Below are 16,654 nucleotides of genomic sequence, written 5' to 3'. Positions count from 1 at the left end.
GAAGTTCACAGCTTAGTGACTTCTGCTGAAGAGGCTTTAGGCAGGGCACTGTAACACGTCATGCTAATGAACTACAAGCACAGTTACGTTGCTAAGATTCTGCAAGACAAAAAAGTAATTAAAAAAAAATGTAGATGGTAGTTTGTGATGCACGTACGTTGACTGAGAGCACGCTGAGTCCACCGTGTCAGCTGGTGAGAGGGGAGAGAAGGGTGTCCTTCACCCCCGTAGAGAGCACGGCCCCTGAGTAAGGGTAGTCAGGAAACACGGTTTCCTCAGCACAGTAGTGAGGGTGGGGAAAAAAGGTACCAGTCAATCTGCCAAATAGCAAACCCACTCGGTACCTGACGGGATTGCCCTTCCCAGCATCCTGCCTTTCTAACACCAGGCAGCACACACAGAACTGCCATTAGCTTGTTCCTCCTGCAGCTCAGAGCTGCTCCCTCCACCGCTGTGCCCGCCGCTCCCCTGTCCTTACCTAAGCCCCTCCTGCAAGGTCGAGTAGTGGCCTTCAGTGGGTAAAAGGAAAGTTGACTAGAGCTGGTAAAGAATCTCCCATGATTACCTCAGCCTTTTAAAACAGAATAATCAACACCTGGATCCCATAGCTATTAAAAACCCAACACCAATGCTTTTAAAAATGGTTCTAAACTACTTCAGGTTTTCTAAAGTTACCTAGCATTCTTCTACAGACGTAGCTGTATCTAGATCAAGCGTCACCAAGGATTACTGTTTTCATGCAGAAAACTATGACAAACATAATTAAGTAACAAACTGCCAATTTTCATTTTTTATTTCTTTAAGTACTTATTCATTGAGGGTGAACTGCACAACACTGAAAGTACAATTGTGGACTAACGATCATTTGAATTTCTTCATTCACGTGCTTTGGATTGAGATTTAAGTTATGCCAGTCATGCTTTGATCTCGCTACTGGAATTCTCCCCTGAGACTATCTACTTACTGGCCTTTGCTGTTTATTGGACGTTGGATCCCTCACATAAATAGTTCGTTCAGTTTTACGTACTGGTTGATTCTTCAAATCTAGCCCATCTCCATGCAGATTCTCTTTCCTTTTTGATTTTATACATCCCATATTTCCTGTTGGAATAAAAAAGGTATTAAACAAAAACATTATGCCATAAACCAAGCTGTTTCCCATGCAATCATCTGGGCTATGCAGCATAAACATGCTTCCTTTTCATACACACTAGTTCACGGGGAGAACAACTGAAGGTTAGGAACACACGCTGAAAGCTCTTTTCTGCTGCAAAGAAAAGAAATGAATTCTTGTCTCAATCCACAGATGAAGTAAATATTTCAAAATAGTTATTTACCGTTTCAACATTTTCAGATTTATCATCTTTTCTCCCCAATCCCCCACCCCTCCGAAACCCCTTACATCCTTCTGATACTTCTGTGAGCTTCAGAATAGATATAAGAAAAATAAAATTGCTGTAGTGACTATGTATTTCTGTATGTTTTAGAGAAAAGGCTGCTTTGGAAGATGTAGGAAAGAATTCCAGTCCAAATGATGCAGCTGGAGTTAGCAACACCTGTATGTCCCCACTTCATTTTGCATAAGCCAGTCCAACCAGGAGCTCAGTTTGATTCAAATCCCTGTCTCACATGAAGCTGATGACTTGTCCCAGCTCCATGGCAGATACGCTGCTACTGTGACCTTCAGTAATGAATCTCCTTGTTCAAACAGGCCTATTATAGAAGTCTAAAATAGCCGATGTGTGTATCAGTGACAGCAAATCACCGCACAGGTATTTCTTCTTCAATACAATTTCGAAGGATAATCCTTCTGTGAGGGTGTGCATCCACGCTAAATCAGATGAGATAGAGCTGTTAGCATCTACATGACTGGAACCTGACTGCTAATCCCATGATGTAATTACACAGTATTTCAGCAAGCACGTATACAACATTATCTCTATATTCCTCCCTCAGAGGAGAGTAATTATACTTACTCTTAAAGAATCCACTAGCAATGCTTTCCAAACCTCTCCTTTCTTCCTGTCTCCCTCTGTTCAGGTCAGTGCTCTAATGCTAGGTTCACAGTCACATTTTCCCTTGCAGGCACACACTCTTGCTCCCCTGCTGCCCTAATTAACCTTTAAAGCCAGTTCTTTGAAGAACAATGTAAAACCTAAAATAAGAGCTCAGTGCATATACAAGCTCAAGTAAACCAGCACTGACTACAACACAGTTGGAGAGGCTAATACGGATTTTAACACCCTATACTACATCTCCCTTTTACCTTCATCTCTGGGATAGAAAAGGTCATCATAGTAAACACTTAATGTAGCAGAGGTATCCCACGTGCAGACACAACTGTTTCAGTGGGATGACACCTTACACACCCTATCCCTGTAAGGAGGAAAGTTAGCCAGACTGGTCTGGATCCATGTTAAGACTTGTACTTTTATAACAATACTGATAACAATCATAATCTTAACTGACTATAACACTAAGCCAAGGCCACAAGCACTCCCACATGGCAGGTCTCAACTTCCCACATCGCCTTCATTTAATCTCCTGTCCTACTGCTGAGGAAGCACCACATAATGACAGATGCACTGTCCTACCCCCAGGCTGAACATTTTCTTCTAAACATCAGAGGAGGGTATCTCCCCTCCTACCATTTCTGCAAATCATCTGTCACCTATTGCCAAAAAATCTTGGGTGTCCATAAGATTTCAGCAGTGACGCAGTGAACTGTGATACTGGTTTTAAAAGCAGCATGAGAACTCCCCTTCTCCAAAATGATTCTATGATTCTCATCTTCTCTTGAATTAAAAGGAAAGCGAATCACACAGAAAATAAATAGGCACTGACCAGGCATCACCATCCCATGGAGGCACAGAATACAGTTTCCTCCTTTTGTGTGTCAACGTTTCAATGTTCCCATACTCGTTTGAAGGCACTGGGGGCACCTTCAGCCAGGATCTCCCCTTAGAAGCAAATATCTTTAATGCTTAATTTTAGTTTGTGAGAACACCCATTGGGAGATTTTTCCAAATTCTCAGCTCTACATGGGTTACACACTGGTTGTTTTGAAATACTGGGAAGGATTTTAAAAATTATTTATTTATTTATTTATTTATAATTGTGGAGATACAGATGACCCTTATTCTGTAGCTAAAGGGTTCATAGGAATTTTCTGTACACCCACAGGCAGGCTCGTGTTTGCATGCTCACCCTAGACAACAGGAAGGCCAGTGTTTAATTACCTGCTCTATCTGCAAGATCAGGTATTTAGCCACTTAAGTTCTAACCTTTTTGCTCTTGAATAATTCTGCTTCTAGAGAACAAACAGCTGAGGTGGAGGACATAAGGTAATTTGATCTAAGTTGTCAGCCAAAAAACCCTTTCCCTATTGCTGTAAGAAAGCTGAAGATATCTTTAGAGACTGCAGTTTGCCCAGTGCCAGTGTAAACTCACAGAAAAGCATTTTTACTCACTTTTTTTTCTGCAGTTTAAAACACATGAACAGCTGTAATGTAAGCCTGCTGTGAGGTTGTGCTGGCAAGCTCAAGGTTAGCATTTGTTTGTGACAGTAACAACAAGGGATCAGTAATGCCAGTGTGCAGGTGCTCCATAATCCCACGAAGCCTACTCGATGGCGTGTGAAATCACACAAATACAGTATGTGAGACAACACATGTGATGGCACCAAACAAAGAGAAGATCCTGAGCCTCATCATGAAGCACTGTTTTTTTTGTCTTTTTTTACCTCATGGAGATGAGAGCCCGTAGTCCTCACAGGACTTACGTAGGTCTACATTAGCAAATAGCCCCAACAGTTGGTGCTGAAGCCCATACCTGCTTCAAGGGGGGTTATTGCCCCCTTCCCTCTGGTATAGCCCCAAGAACTGAACATCCAGTAGGAGCAAGACCACAGCAAGGGTTTATTTAAAGGTAAGCCCCGCACTGCATCTTCCTAAAGCAGTCCCGTTCTTGCACTCTCAGTCTGCTCCACAACACGAACTACAGCCTAGCAAGTGGGGGGAACTGCTTCAGGAGTGGGATCCTGATCTAACTAAAATGCTAACATAGACACATCCTGAGACTTTTAGCTTCTTTATAAAACAAGCCTCTTAAATGTTGCAAAAGAAACATATGAAAAATATGCAATAAAAGAAAAACATAGTTAAGTATATGATACATAACGTAACATTTAATTTCCAACCTTATGTTATTTCTAAACAAATATAGGCAGATGATGGAGAAAAAGCATAAACAAAGTTAAAAAATTGTTTTTAAGCACTAGAAACTGGATCAATGAGCACATGTTCTTTTGATACTGTGAAATGAAAGATTTTTGAACTCTTCAAAGGCCACAAGACCTTATATTTCTATACTTGCTAGCCCTCTGTAAAATTGTGTGCACTGGGTTCCAGACTGCACACTTAAAATTCCATAAGATCAGTCCTACACTCAGAGAAAACATAACTGTCTTGGTTTCAAAAGCTTCTGCTCAGTGACTGCTCAGTTCATCTGCAATGCCAGATGTATTTGTTTCCAGCACAGTATTATATATTTTTACTGCAATCTGATCTGGGTCTTTCCCAGGGTTTTGAGAGTGGTATCAAAGTAAAGATTCAGAGGGCCAGCAGGCACTGATGTGTGACTTTCAAACAACATGCATTAAATAATGGATTTCAAAATGCAAAATGCTAATTAATTATCAAAGTTAACTTCACAAACATCCAACCCATACAAAAAAGAAGTTCTGAAATACAAAACGTGCATGTAGCGTACATCTTTCTTAGTTTATAGAGTAGTCATAAGGAAAATCTGAAGGGGGGAAGTTCATTCAGGCATAAATAAAACATTTCACTCGGTGTAAAATGTTTATTTGCATAGGTCTCTGTTGCCGTATCACAATGAGCATCAAGGAAGTGTCTTGTGCAGATATAAAGAGAAAGAGAACATGGTAAGCAAAGAGCAATCCAGAGAGCGCAGCATCCTTACAAATGAAACTATGTTATTGTTCGTCAGAGATAAAAACAATTTAGAGACCAGAGGAAATGCTGTCAGTCCCTATTCAGATGTTTCCCACTCTAACAGCTTTGCAATACAGGAGATACTACTTTTCATCCGTGCTTTTCATTTGTTGTCCTGTCCACACCTCTAGACATGAAAGATAAACATTTAATTAAAAGAAGCTCTGTATAACGTAGCTGCAAACTTTTATAAACAGATATCTAAAAAAGCATCAGCTTCTCTTTTAACAAAGAGCATATTGTATTTCACGGCTAAAAGGCAAAGACAGGTACTTGAGTTAGCATCTGCAGTGTGGTGACAAGAACCGAAGTTCAGACACCCTTCGAAAAGCCACAGGAGTGTCCATAAGAACCATCACACAGAACCTCTGCAGCAGGTTCTTCCACAGACACTGATTTTGATGTCTACAGAGGCATTTGCCTTGAATTTTCCCTCTGAATCTCCTACTTCATCTTGCTACAGAAGCACTTGGGTCTTAATTTCAAAACAGATTCCACGGCCTAGTGCAACACTTTTTCCAGGGTTAAAAGCTGCTGTCTATCCCCAAAACTCTGTTGCTTTATCTGCCTTTTGATATATTACCAGCAGTGTGTCTAAAGCCACAATACTTCCTACTGCACGCATTCAAGTTTCATGTGACCATTGCCTGTCCATCCACAATCAGCAGCGTTTGAGGTTTCATTTCCTCCCAGCACTTACCCTTTGCATCATCTACAAAGCTGATCTCAGTTTTCATTTTGCTCATGGTGACAACTGTTCTCCTCCTTGTGACTCTGTTACAGACAATACTTACGGTGCACATTAGAAACCATTTCCTAAAAATCCACCTGACATGTCTGGACTTTTCTTGAGCTAACTCATGTCTTCATGAAAATGATTCTCAAATCCTCACAAATTTTTCAACCGTTTAGAGTGGCTTAGAACCACAGAATCACAGAATGGTTTGGGTTGGAAGGGACCTTAAAGATCATCTAGTTCCAACACCCCTGCCACAGGCAGGGACACCTTTCCTCTAGACCAGGTTGCTCAAAGCCCCATCCAACCGGGCCTTGAACACTGCCAGGGAGGGGGCATCCACAGCTTCTCTGGGCAACCTGTGCCAGTGTCTCATCACCCTCACAGGAAAGAATTTCTTCCCAATATCCAACCTAAATCTACCCTCTTTCAGTTTGAAACCGTTCCCCCTCGTCCTATCACTACATGCCCTTGTAAAAAGCCCCTCTCCAGCCTTCCTGTAGGCCCCCTTCAGGTACTGGAAGGCTGCTAGAAGGTCTCCCCGGAGCCTCCTCTTCTCCAGGCTGAACAGCCCCAACTCTCTCAGCCTGTCTTCATAGGAGAGGTGCTCCAGCCCTCTGATCATCTTTGTGGCCCTGCTCTGGACTTGCTCCAACAGCTCCATGTCCTTCTTATGTTGGGGGCCCCAGAGCTGCTTCATTCAAATCTTTGCAGAAAATGCGAACTTTTAAAAAACAACTAAAATAGATTATACTTTGGCTTTTCCAATAATAAAGTAACTTTAAAAAGAATTAGAACTACAACATTGAGTACACAAGCAACTCTATTGTATCATATAAATATCTGTTGTTCAAAAAGTCAGTAATCGTGTATATAAACACCAATTCTGTGGGTGGCTTAGGCTTTTAACAGACATATATATATGCATTTTAAAAGGTACATAAATAAAATAATTTTTTGTTCAGTTACAAGGTTTATGAGCAGTAAACTCTTCATTTAAGCCACAAAATTTCTTATGCATATATATATAAGATGTTCCTTAGCAGTACAAATAAGACACAGTGCATTAAGAAGTATAAAGAAAAAAAAAATGAAAGAAATCAAGACCTCTAAATTATTCTGAGTCTTGAACGTCGCTCTATATTTAAGTTTCTGAATCAAAGAACAGGAAGCAATCGTTTACACCTATATATAAAAAAAGAAACCAACTGGTTTTAAACCTGGAGCTTTAAAGCAGCTTAGCGAGCAGAGGGGTAAATAATTTTATTTTTTAACATCTCTTTCAAAAATTGAAAAGAATATATTTTCCCTCCTCTGTTTTAGCTGTTTCCCAGTTTCATTCTACTTTATCTGAGTGTGGCCCTTAATGCCAGCTGGTTTGCTGCTGCTTCTTAAGTTATAAAGCCAGAGGTAACATAGTGATGCCTTCATCAGATCTGAATAACTGAGAATGTGAGACTTCTCTGCATTATCCTCAAGGTCAAGGCAGATATGTCTCGAAAAACAAACTAACTCAGAGTGATCAACTTAGATCTAAAACTGCTGGAGAGGAAGAATCATAAGCCCATTCTGCTCCAGGACACAAACACCTGCTTTCTCAGTACCTTCACCCAACTTTCTACATCACTTCAATCAACTGCTCAAGTTTCCCATTCAGTGAAAAAAATGGGGAAAATCTTAAATTTAAGGAATTAATTTATCTTAACATTTATGGCTGACTTCCACTCTATGTTATCTGCTTCCACATCATTTGTGGTACCTGAGCATTGCAACAATCTTCTATACCTCTGTTATTGGGACTATGAAGAGGAACATCTCTGAGCAGCCTGGGAAACCTGGGTTCATTTCTGACCCATCGTCACACGGTGCAGAATGGCAAAGCAACCTCCAAAGAAGATAGAGGAGGAGTTTAATTTGAGGTGGTAGGGCTCAGCGAAGCCTCATCAGCACTGCTCTATACATATTTGTACCAGTGAAGATGTGCTACTAGACTAGAGTGAGAATGAGTGTGACAAAAATAAATTATCTGTGGTTGGGAGTAATGTGGAAGAATTAAACAGGAGAGCAACTGAACAGAAGTGGATTCCTATTCCTTGCTTGTCTCAAAAATTATTAGTTTTGGTTTTGTTCAGCCTTGTTCTTATACCTGCAATTAATTACATACATAAAAATATATAAAATATGTATACATATATTTAATAATGTAAAATATATAATATAATATTATACATACATATACACACATTTAAATTTTACTGTAAGTCCTCACTGCCTGGTAACTTCTATCAAACTAGGCTCTTGCAAACACAGAAATCCTGGGTCAGCTTTCATCTTGGCCTTGTTTCACTTCCTACATCTTGTTTTTGCACTGGAGACCAACTAGGGGAACTTAAGCAGTTTGTTCTTCCCTTGCCTTTCTGCTGAAATGGTTTTGTATGTCACAGTCACTCCTCACCTCATGTATTTTAATCTCTTTTTAGATTTATCTTATTTCTATAGGTCCGGATTACATAATCTCTATGCCTCTCAAACTGATTCTATGCCTTATATGATACATATATACATGGGCACATATATATATATAAATATACACATGGGCACAAAGCACCATGTGCTCCCTGCAAGGCATATGAAAAGGAGCATGGATAGCCTAAATCTAATCAGTGTTTAACTACGACAGACTTGCCCAGTGTAGAGTCTCTTTGTTCCTGGCAAAGCAGAAAAATATTGGGGAATTCTTTAGCTGCTTCAGTCTTTTTTTGGGAAAAGGTAAGACAAAGTTAAAATAATATTCTGGCATACATATCTATATAAACAGGCAAAGAAGACAAGTCAACCCCCATTGTAACCATCGAAATCCAAATATTACTGTAGTGTAAAAGTATGCAACAAGCATGTTACTGTGAGATTTCCTCAAACTTATTCTCATTTAAGTCAAACCCTCAAATTTTCCAAGGGTGCACTTCCATCAGAGCAAGATAACAGAGATATCTAGTTTATCACCCATGATTAGAGCACAGACTAAAAATTACTTTCTGGGAAAAGCAGACGAGTTCTGAGCAGCACAATCGCATCGTACAAGCTCAGAAGCGAGTTTGCAATGCTGCATTTTTAGAGGGGTTAATGGGTGGTGGTGGAGAAGGACAAAATATTATTGCTGAATGGTTTCAGAACCTCACTCCACTTGGCTTAGAAGCTGTCTTGTAATTCCCAGTCTTAAGCATGTTTTGGGGACAATAATGGCATTTAGCCCTTCATCCTCTTGGGCGATTAGGAAGAAGACACATCTCTCTCAGCCTGTTTCCTAGGCTTTAAAGACCAAGCTCTCTCAGTCGTTTCCATTTTCACTGCTTATCCTAGGAGCCCTTCTCCACATCTGTTTCAGTTTGAACTCATCTCCCTAAAGGGCAGGAGGCTGGAGTTTATGTGTTCCAAGATGACTTTCAGCAATGCCTTGCAAGAAACAGTATTTCTATTTCTTCCATCTACAGAAACACATCGTCCAATAAATTCCAGCAAACAATGTATTATTTTCACAGTCATCAATCACAGTAGCCTTTATAATCCTCTTGTGATCAGTTAAGGCACTCAAGTTTGTTTCATTTTTCATAATGATAAACTGTTGTCACAGCAGACTTCCTCTCATACCTCCAGTGGCATGACCTTGCACCCTGATATTAAATTTCTCCCCATTATTTTGCCAGACCATTATTTCTGCATGATATTTTCAGCTGCCCGTGTGTTTCTAATACCTCCTAATATCACAAGGGGACTCCTACTTTTTCATCGCAAATGAAAGTATCAAAAAAAGTCTCAGTGTAATGCTAATGTGACATCAGGCAACAGAGAGTGGTATTGCCAAGAGTTTGGGGAAGTGCAGGAGACAGGCACCACTACCCCGTTCAGCTTCTTTCACAATTCCTTCCTCAGCAATTGCGACCAAGACAAATTCTATTTTGCTCATGCTATCTCAGATTATTTTTTGTGGTCCTCCTATATCAGTTACAAAAAATGTCACGTTATCACCTTCATGCTCTCCAACCTTTCTCTTCTTCACCGAAAGGGTTATCAAGCATTGGAACAGGCTGCCCAGGGAAGTGGTGGAGTCACCGTCCCTGGAGGAATTTAACAGACAAGTAGATGTGGTGCTTAAGGACATGGTTTAGTGGTGGACTTGGCAGTGTTAGATTTCTGGTTGGACTTGATGATCTTAAAGTTCCTTTCCAACCCAAATGATTCTATGAACACTTATGTTCCTACTACAGTTATAAATCCGTCATATTTCTACTTCTTCTGCAACATTAGTTTTAAGCCCTGCACCAGTATTTCTGCTCCTGCTCTTCAGAGCCCAGACTCCCGACATTAGCACACAAATATCTCAGTCCGATCAAACCAATCTGGGCTGGGAGAAACCTTTTCTTGAACTTATTATGAAGCTGACTACTGTCCTCGTTAACAATTTTGACACCCGTTCTTCCACTCTTTGGCGTCCTGTTTTCCTTTCCCACATTGGCCTGCATATTGAAATCAGGGATAGGGCTATGCAACATTCATAATTCAACTCCACTTCCTAATTTAAAGATCTTTTAAATCAAAATTTGAGTTTGAACAGGGGAAAAAAGGTGTGCTGCCATCTGACTGCAGTGGAAGTGCCCTGTGTATTACATCATACAGCAAAAATCCCCCAACAGCTGACAGAACAGGAAACTTCTGGTGAGATAAAATACCTGGTGTTGCTGTATTGATGTTGTATTGATGTGTTTCATTGTACACATGGGAGAGACCTTTTCTCCTATACCCCCCCCTTTTTTTTAGCTATGTAATAACCAACATTAATTAACACATTGCTATACTAAATGGAAAATAAGTGACTTAAGTAATCTCACCTCAAACTTCCAAGTATGAAGTGATCCAATACAGTTACATAGAAATCAGGTGTGGTCAGGAGAGATTTGAGGATTATGTACTCACTTCTGCAGCCTTTGAAATAGGAGTGTGTTGGTAAAACTAACTGTATCAGTTCAGGTAAATAGTTTTCTATATTCAAATGATACTAATCCACAGTCCGACCTTTGTCTGTTTATCCTTTAAGTCTCTGGGGAGAGGATGAGTTTATTCAGTGCTCAGGTAAATGATACATGATCTTAGTTGGAACTCATAAATGATAGCATAACACATGTAATAAATATAATCTTCGTTGATGACATGAAAGGTAGCTCTAACAGGGGTGGAGGACCTTGACCAAGAAAGAAGCATCTTATATTTTTTTGTAAATCCATCACACTTTTTGCCTAGATTTCTTAAAAGCTTTGTTTCCTGAGGGAGTTTTGGCAGTGGTAAAAAAAAAAATTACAATAAAAAACTCAAGAAGAAACACTGAAAATAACTAATGTTATCGTGATAGTATAATAATGTTATAATGCTTGTAAAAGGATGAAAATAAAATTCTGAAACAAAACATTACATTGACATGAAGCAGATTATAATTTATACAAACTACTGATCCTTTTCCTTGTTTATTCAATTGACGAAAAATACCAAAACACAAGAAAGTTAATCCACACAAGACTGTAATTTTGTTAACATTGCATAATAGACTTTATATATTTATGAAAATGTTCCAGATTCATGTAGTCAGTATTTTTGGCATGGATTTTAAACTGAGTCTTACATTAAGCTAACATCTGTTTTCTGACCTTATAACACTTGCTTCATTTTATTACAATCATTTGCCTCAACTTCATCCTCCAGAATTCTGAATCAATATCAACAATGAATTAATTCACTTTGCCAGCCTTCAGGCAACCGCATCTTCCATTTCCTCAACTTTTTTCCACTGTACTATATCTTTTGAAGATAGAGGAAAAGGTTAAATAACATCTTAATTTGTCATAACAGAATAAATACTTCTATCAAATTCTTCAAAAGGATCATATGAAATGGAACAGAGAAAAACTGTACCAACATGTTAACCAACTTAAAGGGAAGGTTCCCAAAATACTTTACAGACTTAAAAGTGTCATGCAAGCTATAAGTAAAAATGTCATTTTCTTTACTGACAAAAAACCTTGTAATTACAAACAGCAGCTCCATATAACCAAATCTCCATTTCCAGATGAAAATTTGGCCAAACCACTACATTGAAGAGGATCGACATTTATCCTAAATATTAGGAAGTGTCCCACTCCAGTTTGCAAGCCCCAAGGACTACGTCTACATTCCAAGCTGAGTGTATCTATGACTCACAATTTTTTCAGCTTTAAATTGACCACTTTGGCCAATAACAGCAGTATGCTAAAGTTTCAGTAGTCTAATCATAGAATCATAGAATGGTTTGGGTTGGAAGGGACCTTAAAAATCATCTAGTTCCAATCCCCCTGCCATGGGCAGGGACTCCTTTCCACTAGACCAGGTTGCTCAAAGCCCCATCCAACCTGGCCTTGAACACGTCCAGGGAGGGGGCATCCACAGCTTCTCTGGGCAACCTGTTCCAGTGTCTCACCACCCTCAGTGTAAAGGGTGAGGTAAATGATTCTTCTCTCCTTCCTTTTTAATGATGAGTGCAATCACTGTGGCATAGGAAAATGAGAAACTACTCATAAAAACAATAAGGTTGTGGAGGGAGGTCCAGTAGTACACATATGAAGTCATCCTTGTAACAACTGATGTGACAGAAGGGCAGTAGGACAAGCTTCACAAAGTTTCTTTTGAGAGCACAAATCTGGGACCTATCCTTCTTCACTCTCAACAGTACTTACCTAGCTCCTTGCTCTTCCCTTCTCCACACACACACACTCTGCCTCCCAAAACAAGGTGTAGTTGAGAGGTGCGCAACAAGGGTTTCTATGTCAGTCCAAAAGGCCCAGTTCATACACACGGTGGTTCTACTCAGGTGTTGATTTCAACGCATCCATCAATGTACTTGAAACCAAAGGCACAGCCACACAAACAAATTACACTGAGTAACAAGTGGCCCTGCATGAGCTACTGTGCAGTACCCAATGTCTGCATTTACTAGTGATACATGGAAGAGATGTGAGAGTCAGCTTCTCCCTGTTTCACTGAGCCTCAGAAGACAACATGGGACAAAGTGAGCAGCTTGCTAATGTTTAGTGAGTTTGGGGAAAATTAAGGTGTCTCTTTAATATCATCACCAGGCTTGTATTCCAACTAGCTCTTCAACTGAAATTTGTCACTCTGTCCACCCCCCCCAGAAGGCTCATAGGAAGGTATATTTGCAGGTAGCAGCTGATACTTGAAACCTTCATCTCATTCAGGTAAGGCAGCCTAATGCTCAACCTCCACATGCCCAGACTAATGTATTGACAGGACATTTGTTAGGGACAATCATTAATAGCTATTATGACTAAGGGGAGAAGATGGTTATTTATGAATGTGGCCTTCAACTAGTTAAAGCTGTTGTTGGCAATAGTCTTCGGCAGATGTGATCTCTTGCTTTGAGATGTGCCTGCAATTCAAATCCATTGCTATACTGTAAACAGAACTCAAAGATCATGAGATTATCACAACATGTCAATGAAAACATGATGCAGGACAGCAAATTCACAGCCAACAAGACTTGATGAAGGTTTTGAAGGTGGCCTCATAGAAAGTATACCACTTTCTCCTTTGGATTTATCTTCTCTTTTCAGTGTGTTTAATAAAAGGGGGAAAGCGGGAGCAGATCATTAGTGCATAAAGCTTTTGTTCTCTCAAATTCCAGTAACCATATCCCCATGGAATAAATCAATTATTATAAACCTTACCTGGTTTTATGCATTCAACAACCCGCTTTCAACACGGATTAAGATAGTTATGACTAAATTAGTGCAGAATGACTTCAGTGTCAATGGATCCTAACTCTGTACTAGCCTGGTCATTTTGTAACTCATATTCCTTTGCACCATGCTGCATTTACAATCCTGCTCCATTGGTCAGAGGGCTTCTTCATCTGTTGTCACCTTCACGTTTAAATGCTAACACGTACTGATGACCAAACTTGCAACTTAAACACAGCGTTCTTCTTGTAACAGCATCATATTATGCCTTGGGCACCTATCTAAAGCACTGAATTTCATGAAAGAAAATCAGATGTTTTTTTCACCCTCTTCAAACATCAACATATAGTTCAGTTGCAAAAGAGTTATTTCTCCAGCAGACTGTTTTGTGTTTCATTAGCTGTACAACATTAGATATACACGGAGGAACCCTCCTGAAACACAAGCCATTGTACTGGGGTATATAATATGGATTTAAGAATGAACTCTAAGCTCAGATGAAAATTTGGGGTTAAATCATTCATGCTGATGTGGGCTAACTCAGAGTCCAGTTCCTCCTGGAAGTTTGCAAGCCTTGGACAAGTTTTCTTAAGTCACAAGAGGAAGTTGCAAGAGTTCTCAAAAAAAAAAATCAGACAGTGTCAAATCCAGTGCCAGTAAATTCACTAGCAGAAATGAAGTTTTGTGCTATTTAATCTTTACAGGGATACTATAGGAACATTCAGCACTAACTGTGCAGGTATTCCTGCTAGGAACCACCTCATCTTGTTCTCACTGATGTAAGTAGCAGAACCTCCCTTAACTTCAAGGGTGGAAGACTGTACTCCAGGTTCTAGCGCTTCACAGAGGTCTATTTATAACTCATTTATTTTACTTAATTTTAAACTCTGTGTTAATTATATTCTTTTGAGGGCATGTATCTAAAACAGGCATGTTCCAGTTGATTTCTCACCCAGTTTAGTAAACTGTTCTAAGCAACTGTTGCAATCTGGGATACATGCAGGGGCACCAAAGGTACTGTCTGAACCAACAGTTTGCTGCAAATATGATAAATAGAAATAAAAGAGCTGTATCATGAGGAAATTTTGGAGGTTTTTAGATGAAGTCCTTGAGATCAGGGTTTTTTGAATACATACGAGTACACTCTGTGTAAGCCTACCAAGCATATCCTGAAGGACTGCAAATTGCCACTGAGTCAGGTCTGAAAGCCTGGCATGTGAAGACAGAAGCACATTTTAACTAAAGTCTTGTGAAACTACATGCTTAAACTGGGGTGACAGTAAGAGTGTAAAAGGAAATACGTCACTGGATGAACATGGAGTAAGAATTCACATCCAAGTTTCTAAGCATGCTTTTCACATTTGTTGCACACATAAGCATGAATAAGAAGTTTCTCTAAAGTTAATAAAAATGAAAAATATTTGACATTCTTTCAATTTTCAGAGAGGAGTCAGAGTGAACAGAGGAATCTGGAAAGTCTCTTTTGAGGGAGGGTTGTGAATCACTGGTGTGACGCTTCACTTGATTGTTCCTGCTTCAAACATTCTTAGGAAGGACTGGAGACCTTGGATTTTAAACACATGTATGTCTTTGCAGATGGTCTTTCTCAAGGGCAAGAATGAACACAGAGTTCCCCAAATCACCAGGACAACAGCTATGCAAGAATATAACTTAATTAAAGTTCTTTTATATTTGAGAGAATTTATTCTACACTAATACTAATACCGATTAATACTTTGCTGCTACTATTTTGACTTTGCCTTGACATTTCTTGTTTTCTCTCTCTGAAAACAACCAACATTGCTGTATTCACAACGTATCATTACTGGATTGCGCATTTAGTATTTTCTGTTGTTTCTAGTCCTGCTTAACCATCAAGAGCCTTGCAATTGATTGCAGATGAAGACCTAGCAGTTACAATCATAGCCAGTTCCACTGAACCAGGCTCTGATCCTGAGAGTGTCTGCACAAAACTTGCAGGAACTCTACAGACTTTGAGAGACTCAGGCCAGGACTTTCTAAACAAACTTCAGGACACGGACCTTAATGAGTAGGACAGCATGCATGAAAATTTTGTCAGATTTAGACTCACAGTAAACTGGAGGTCCATGACAAGAATTATTTTCACATTCATACTGCAGACTGCAAGAATTTCACAGCACTATTATTATGACCATACTGGCTGCTTATTAAAGTTTATAACTTTTGTAACTTCAAGTATCAAATACATAGCTCATAGACAGGCCACGTGATTACACTGTACCTAATAAAAACACCGTAGATAGTGCACAAGCCCCATTGTTTATATGTGACTTTAGCACTCTCAGCCCATGCAGCTAACTTTCCAAGCAAGAACTAAGAATAAATCAGTGTTCAATGATGGTTACTCGAATTTGTTTCAGGAGAACTCTAGCACACAATGAACTTACATTTGAATCCCCTAGAATTAAGCGTTGTGCAAAGAAGACGCTTTAAAAACCAGTGCTTTAAAACCCAGTAAGACTGCTTCATTGTTGGGCACACACGGGAAGTTCTCAGGACAACACAAACCATATGAGAAAAGGTGTAGGAGAGGAGGCTGAAATCCCTGAGAAGTCAGAATTGGGGTTGATGTTAAGAAACAAATGAAGAGGGAAGACTGCAGAAGCAGAGAGATAAAAGGAGAAAAACCAATCAAATAAGAATGCAAAGGATGATAACTAATGGGGTAGAGACAATTACAGTTCCTCAGAAAGCACATTTTCTCAATCAGTATGACATGATACAGAACACATAATAAACATAATATAGTCACATCACTGAAATTGTATTCTGTGCTCAAAGGAGAAATTACTTTCCTGTGTCATACCATACCAAGCATGCTGATATTTTTACTTTTATTGCAAAAGCAAGGAAAAGGACTTTTCACCCACCTAAATGTAGCCGGAGAAGACTGCCATTGTACATAGTCAAATACATTACAGAAGAGAATACTGTTCTGGTCTCTGATTCAAATAAGCTATTCAAATGCTGAATTTTGCATTTTCTGACACTTGTATCCAATGCCCTCAGACTTGCTTAAATGCTCCATCAAGAGCAGAAACATCTCACCTGAAGCACCTTTCTCCCACTTGTTCACTCCACCA

The 16,654-nt window shown here is 39.5% G+C and overlaps 1 protein-coding gene across 2 annotated transcripts in view; it reads right to left on the bottom strand.

Annotated features, from left to right (window-relative positions):
* The window catches only part of LYN (LYN proto-oncogene, Src family tyrosine kinase), a 58,210-nt gene that overhangs the window by 34,749 nt on the left and 6,807 nt on the right, over positions 1-16,654 (bottom strand). Inside the window, exon 2 of one of the 2 annotated variants that reach the window (XM_068397266.1) lies at positions 965-1,101. In XM_068397266.1, coding sequence (XP_068253367.1) covers positions 965-1,096 — 132 coding nt within the window. In that variant the 5' untranslated portion in view covers positions 1,097-1,101. The remainder of the gene's footprint in view (positions 1-964; positions 1,102-16,654) is intronic. The other variant, XM_068397265.1, reaches the window with a different exon arrangement.

Source organism: Nyctibius grandis, chromosome 3 (assembly GCF_013368605.1).
Source record: "Nyctibius grandis isolate bNycGra1 chromosome 3, bNycGra1.pri, whole genome shotgun sequence".
NCBI lineage: Eukaryota > Metazoa > Chordata > Aves > Nyctibiiformes > Nyctibiidae > Nyctibius > Nyctibius grandis.
Note: the sequence above shows the minus strand (reverse complement) of the source record. Positions and strands in the feature narration are given on the sequence as shown.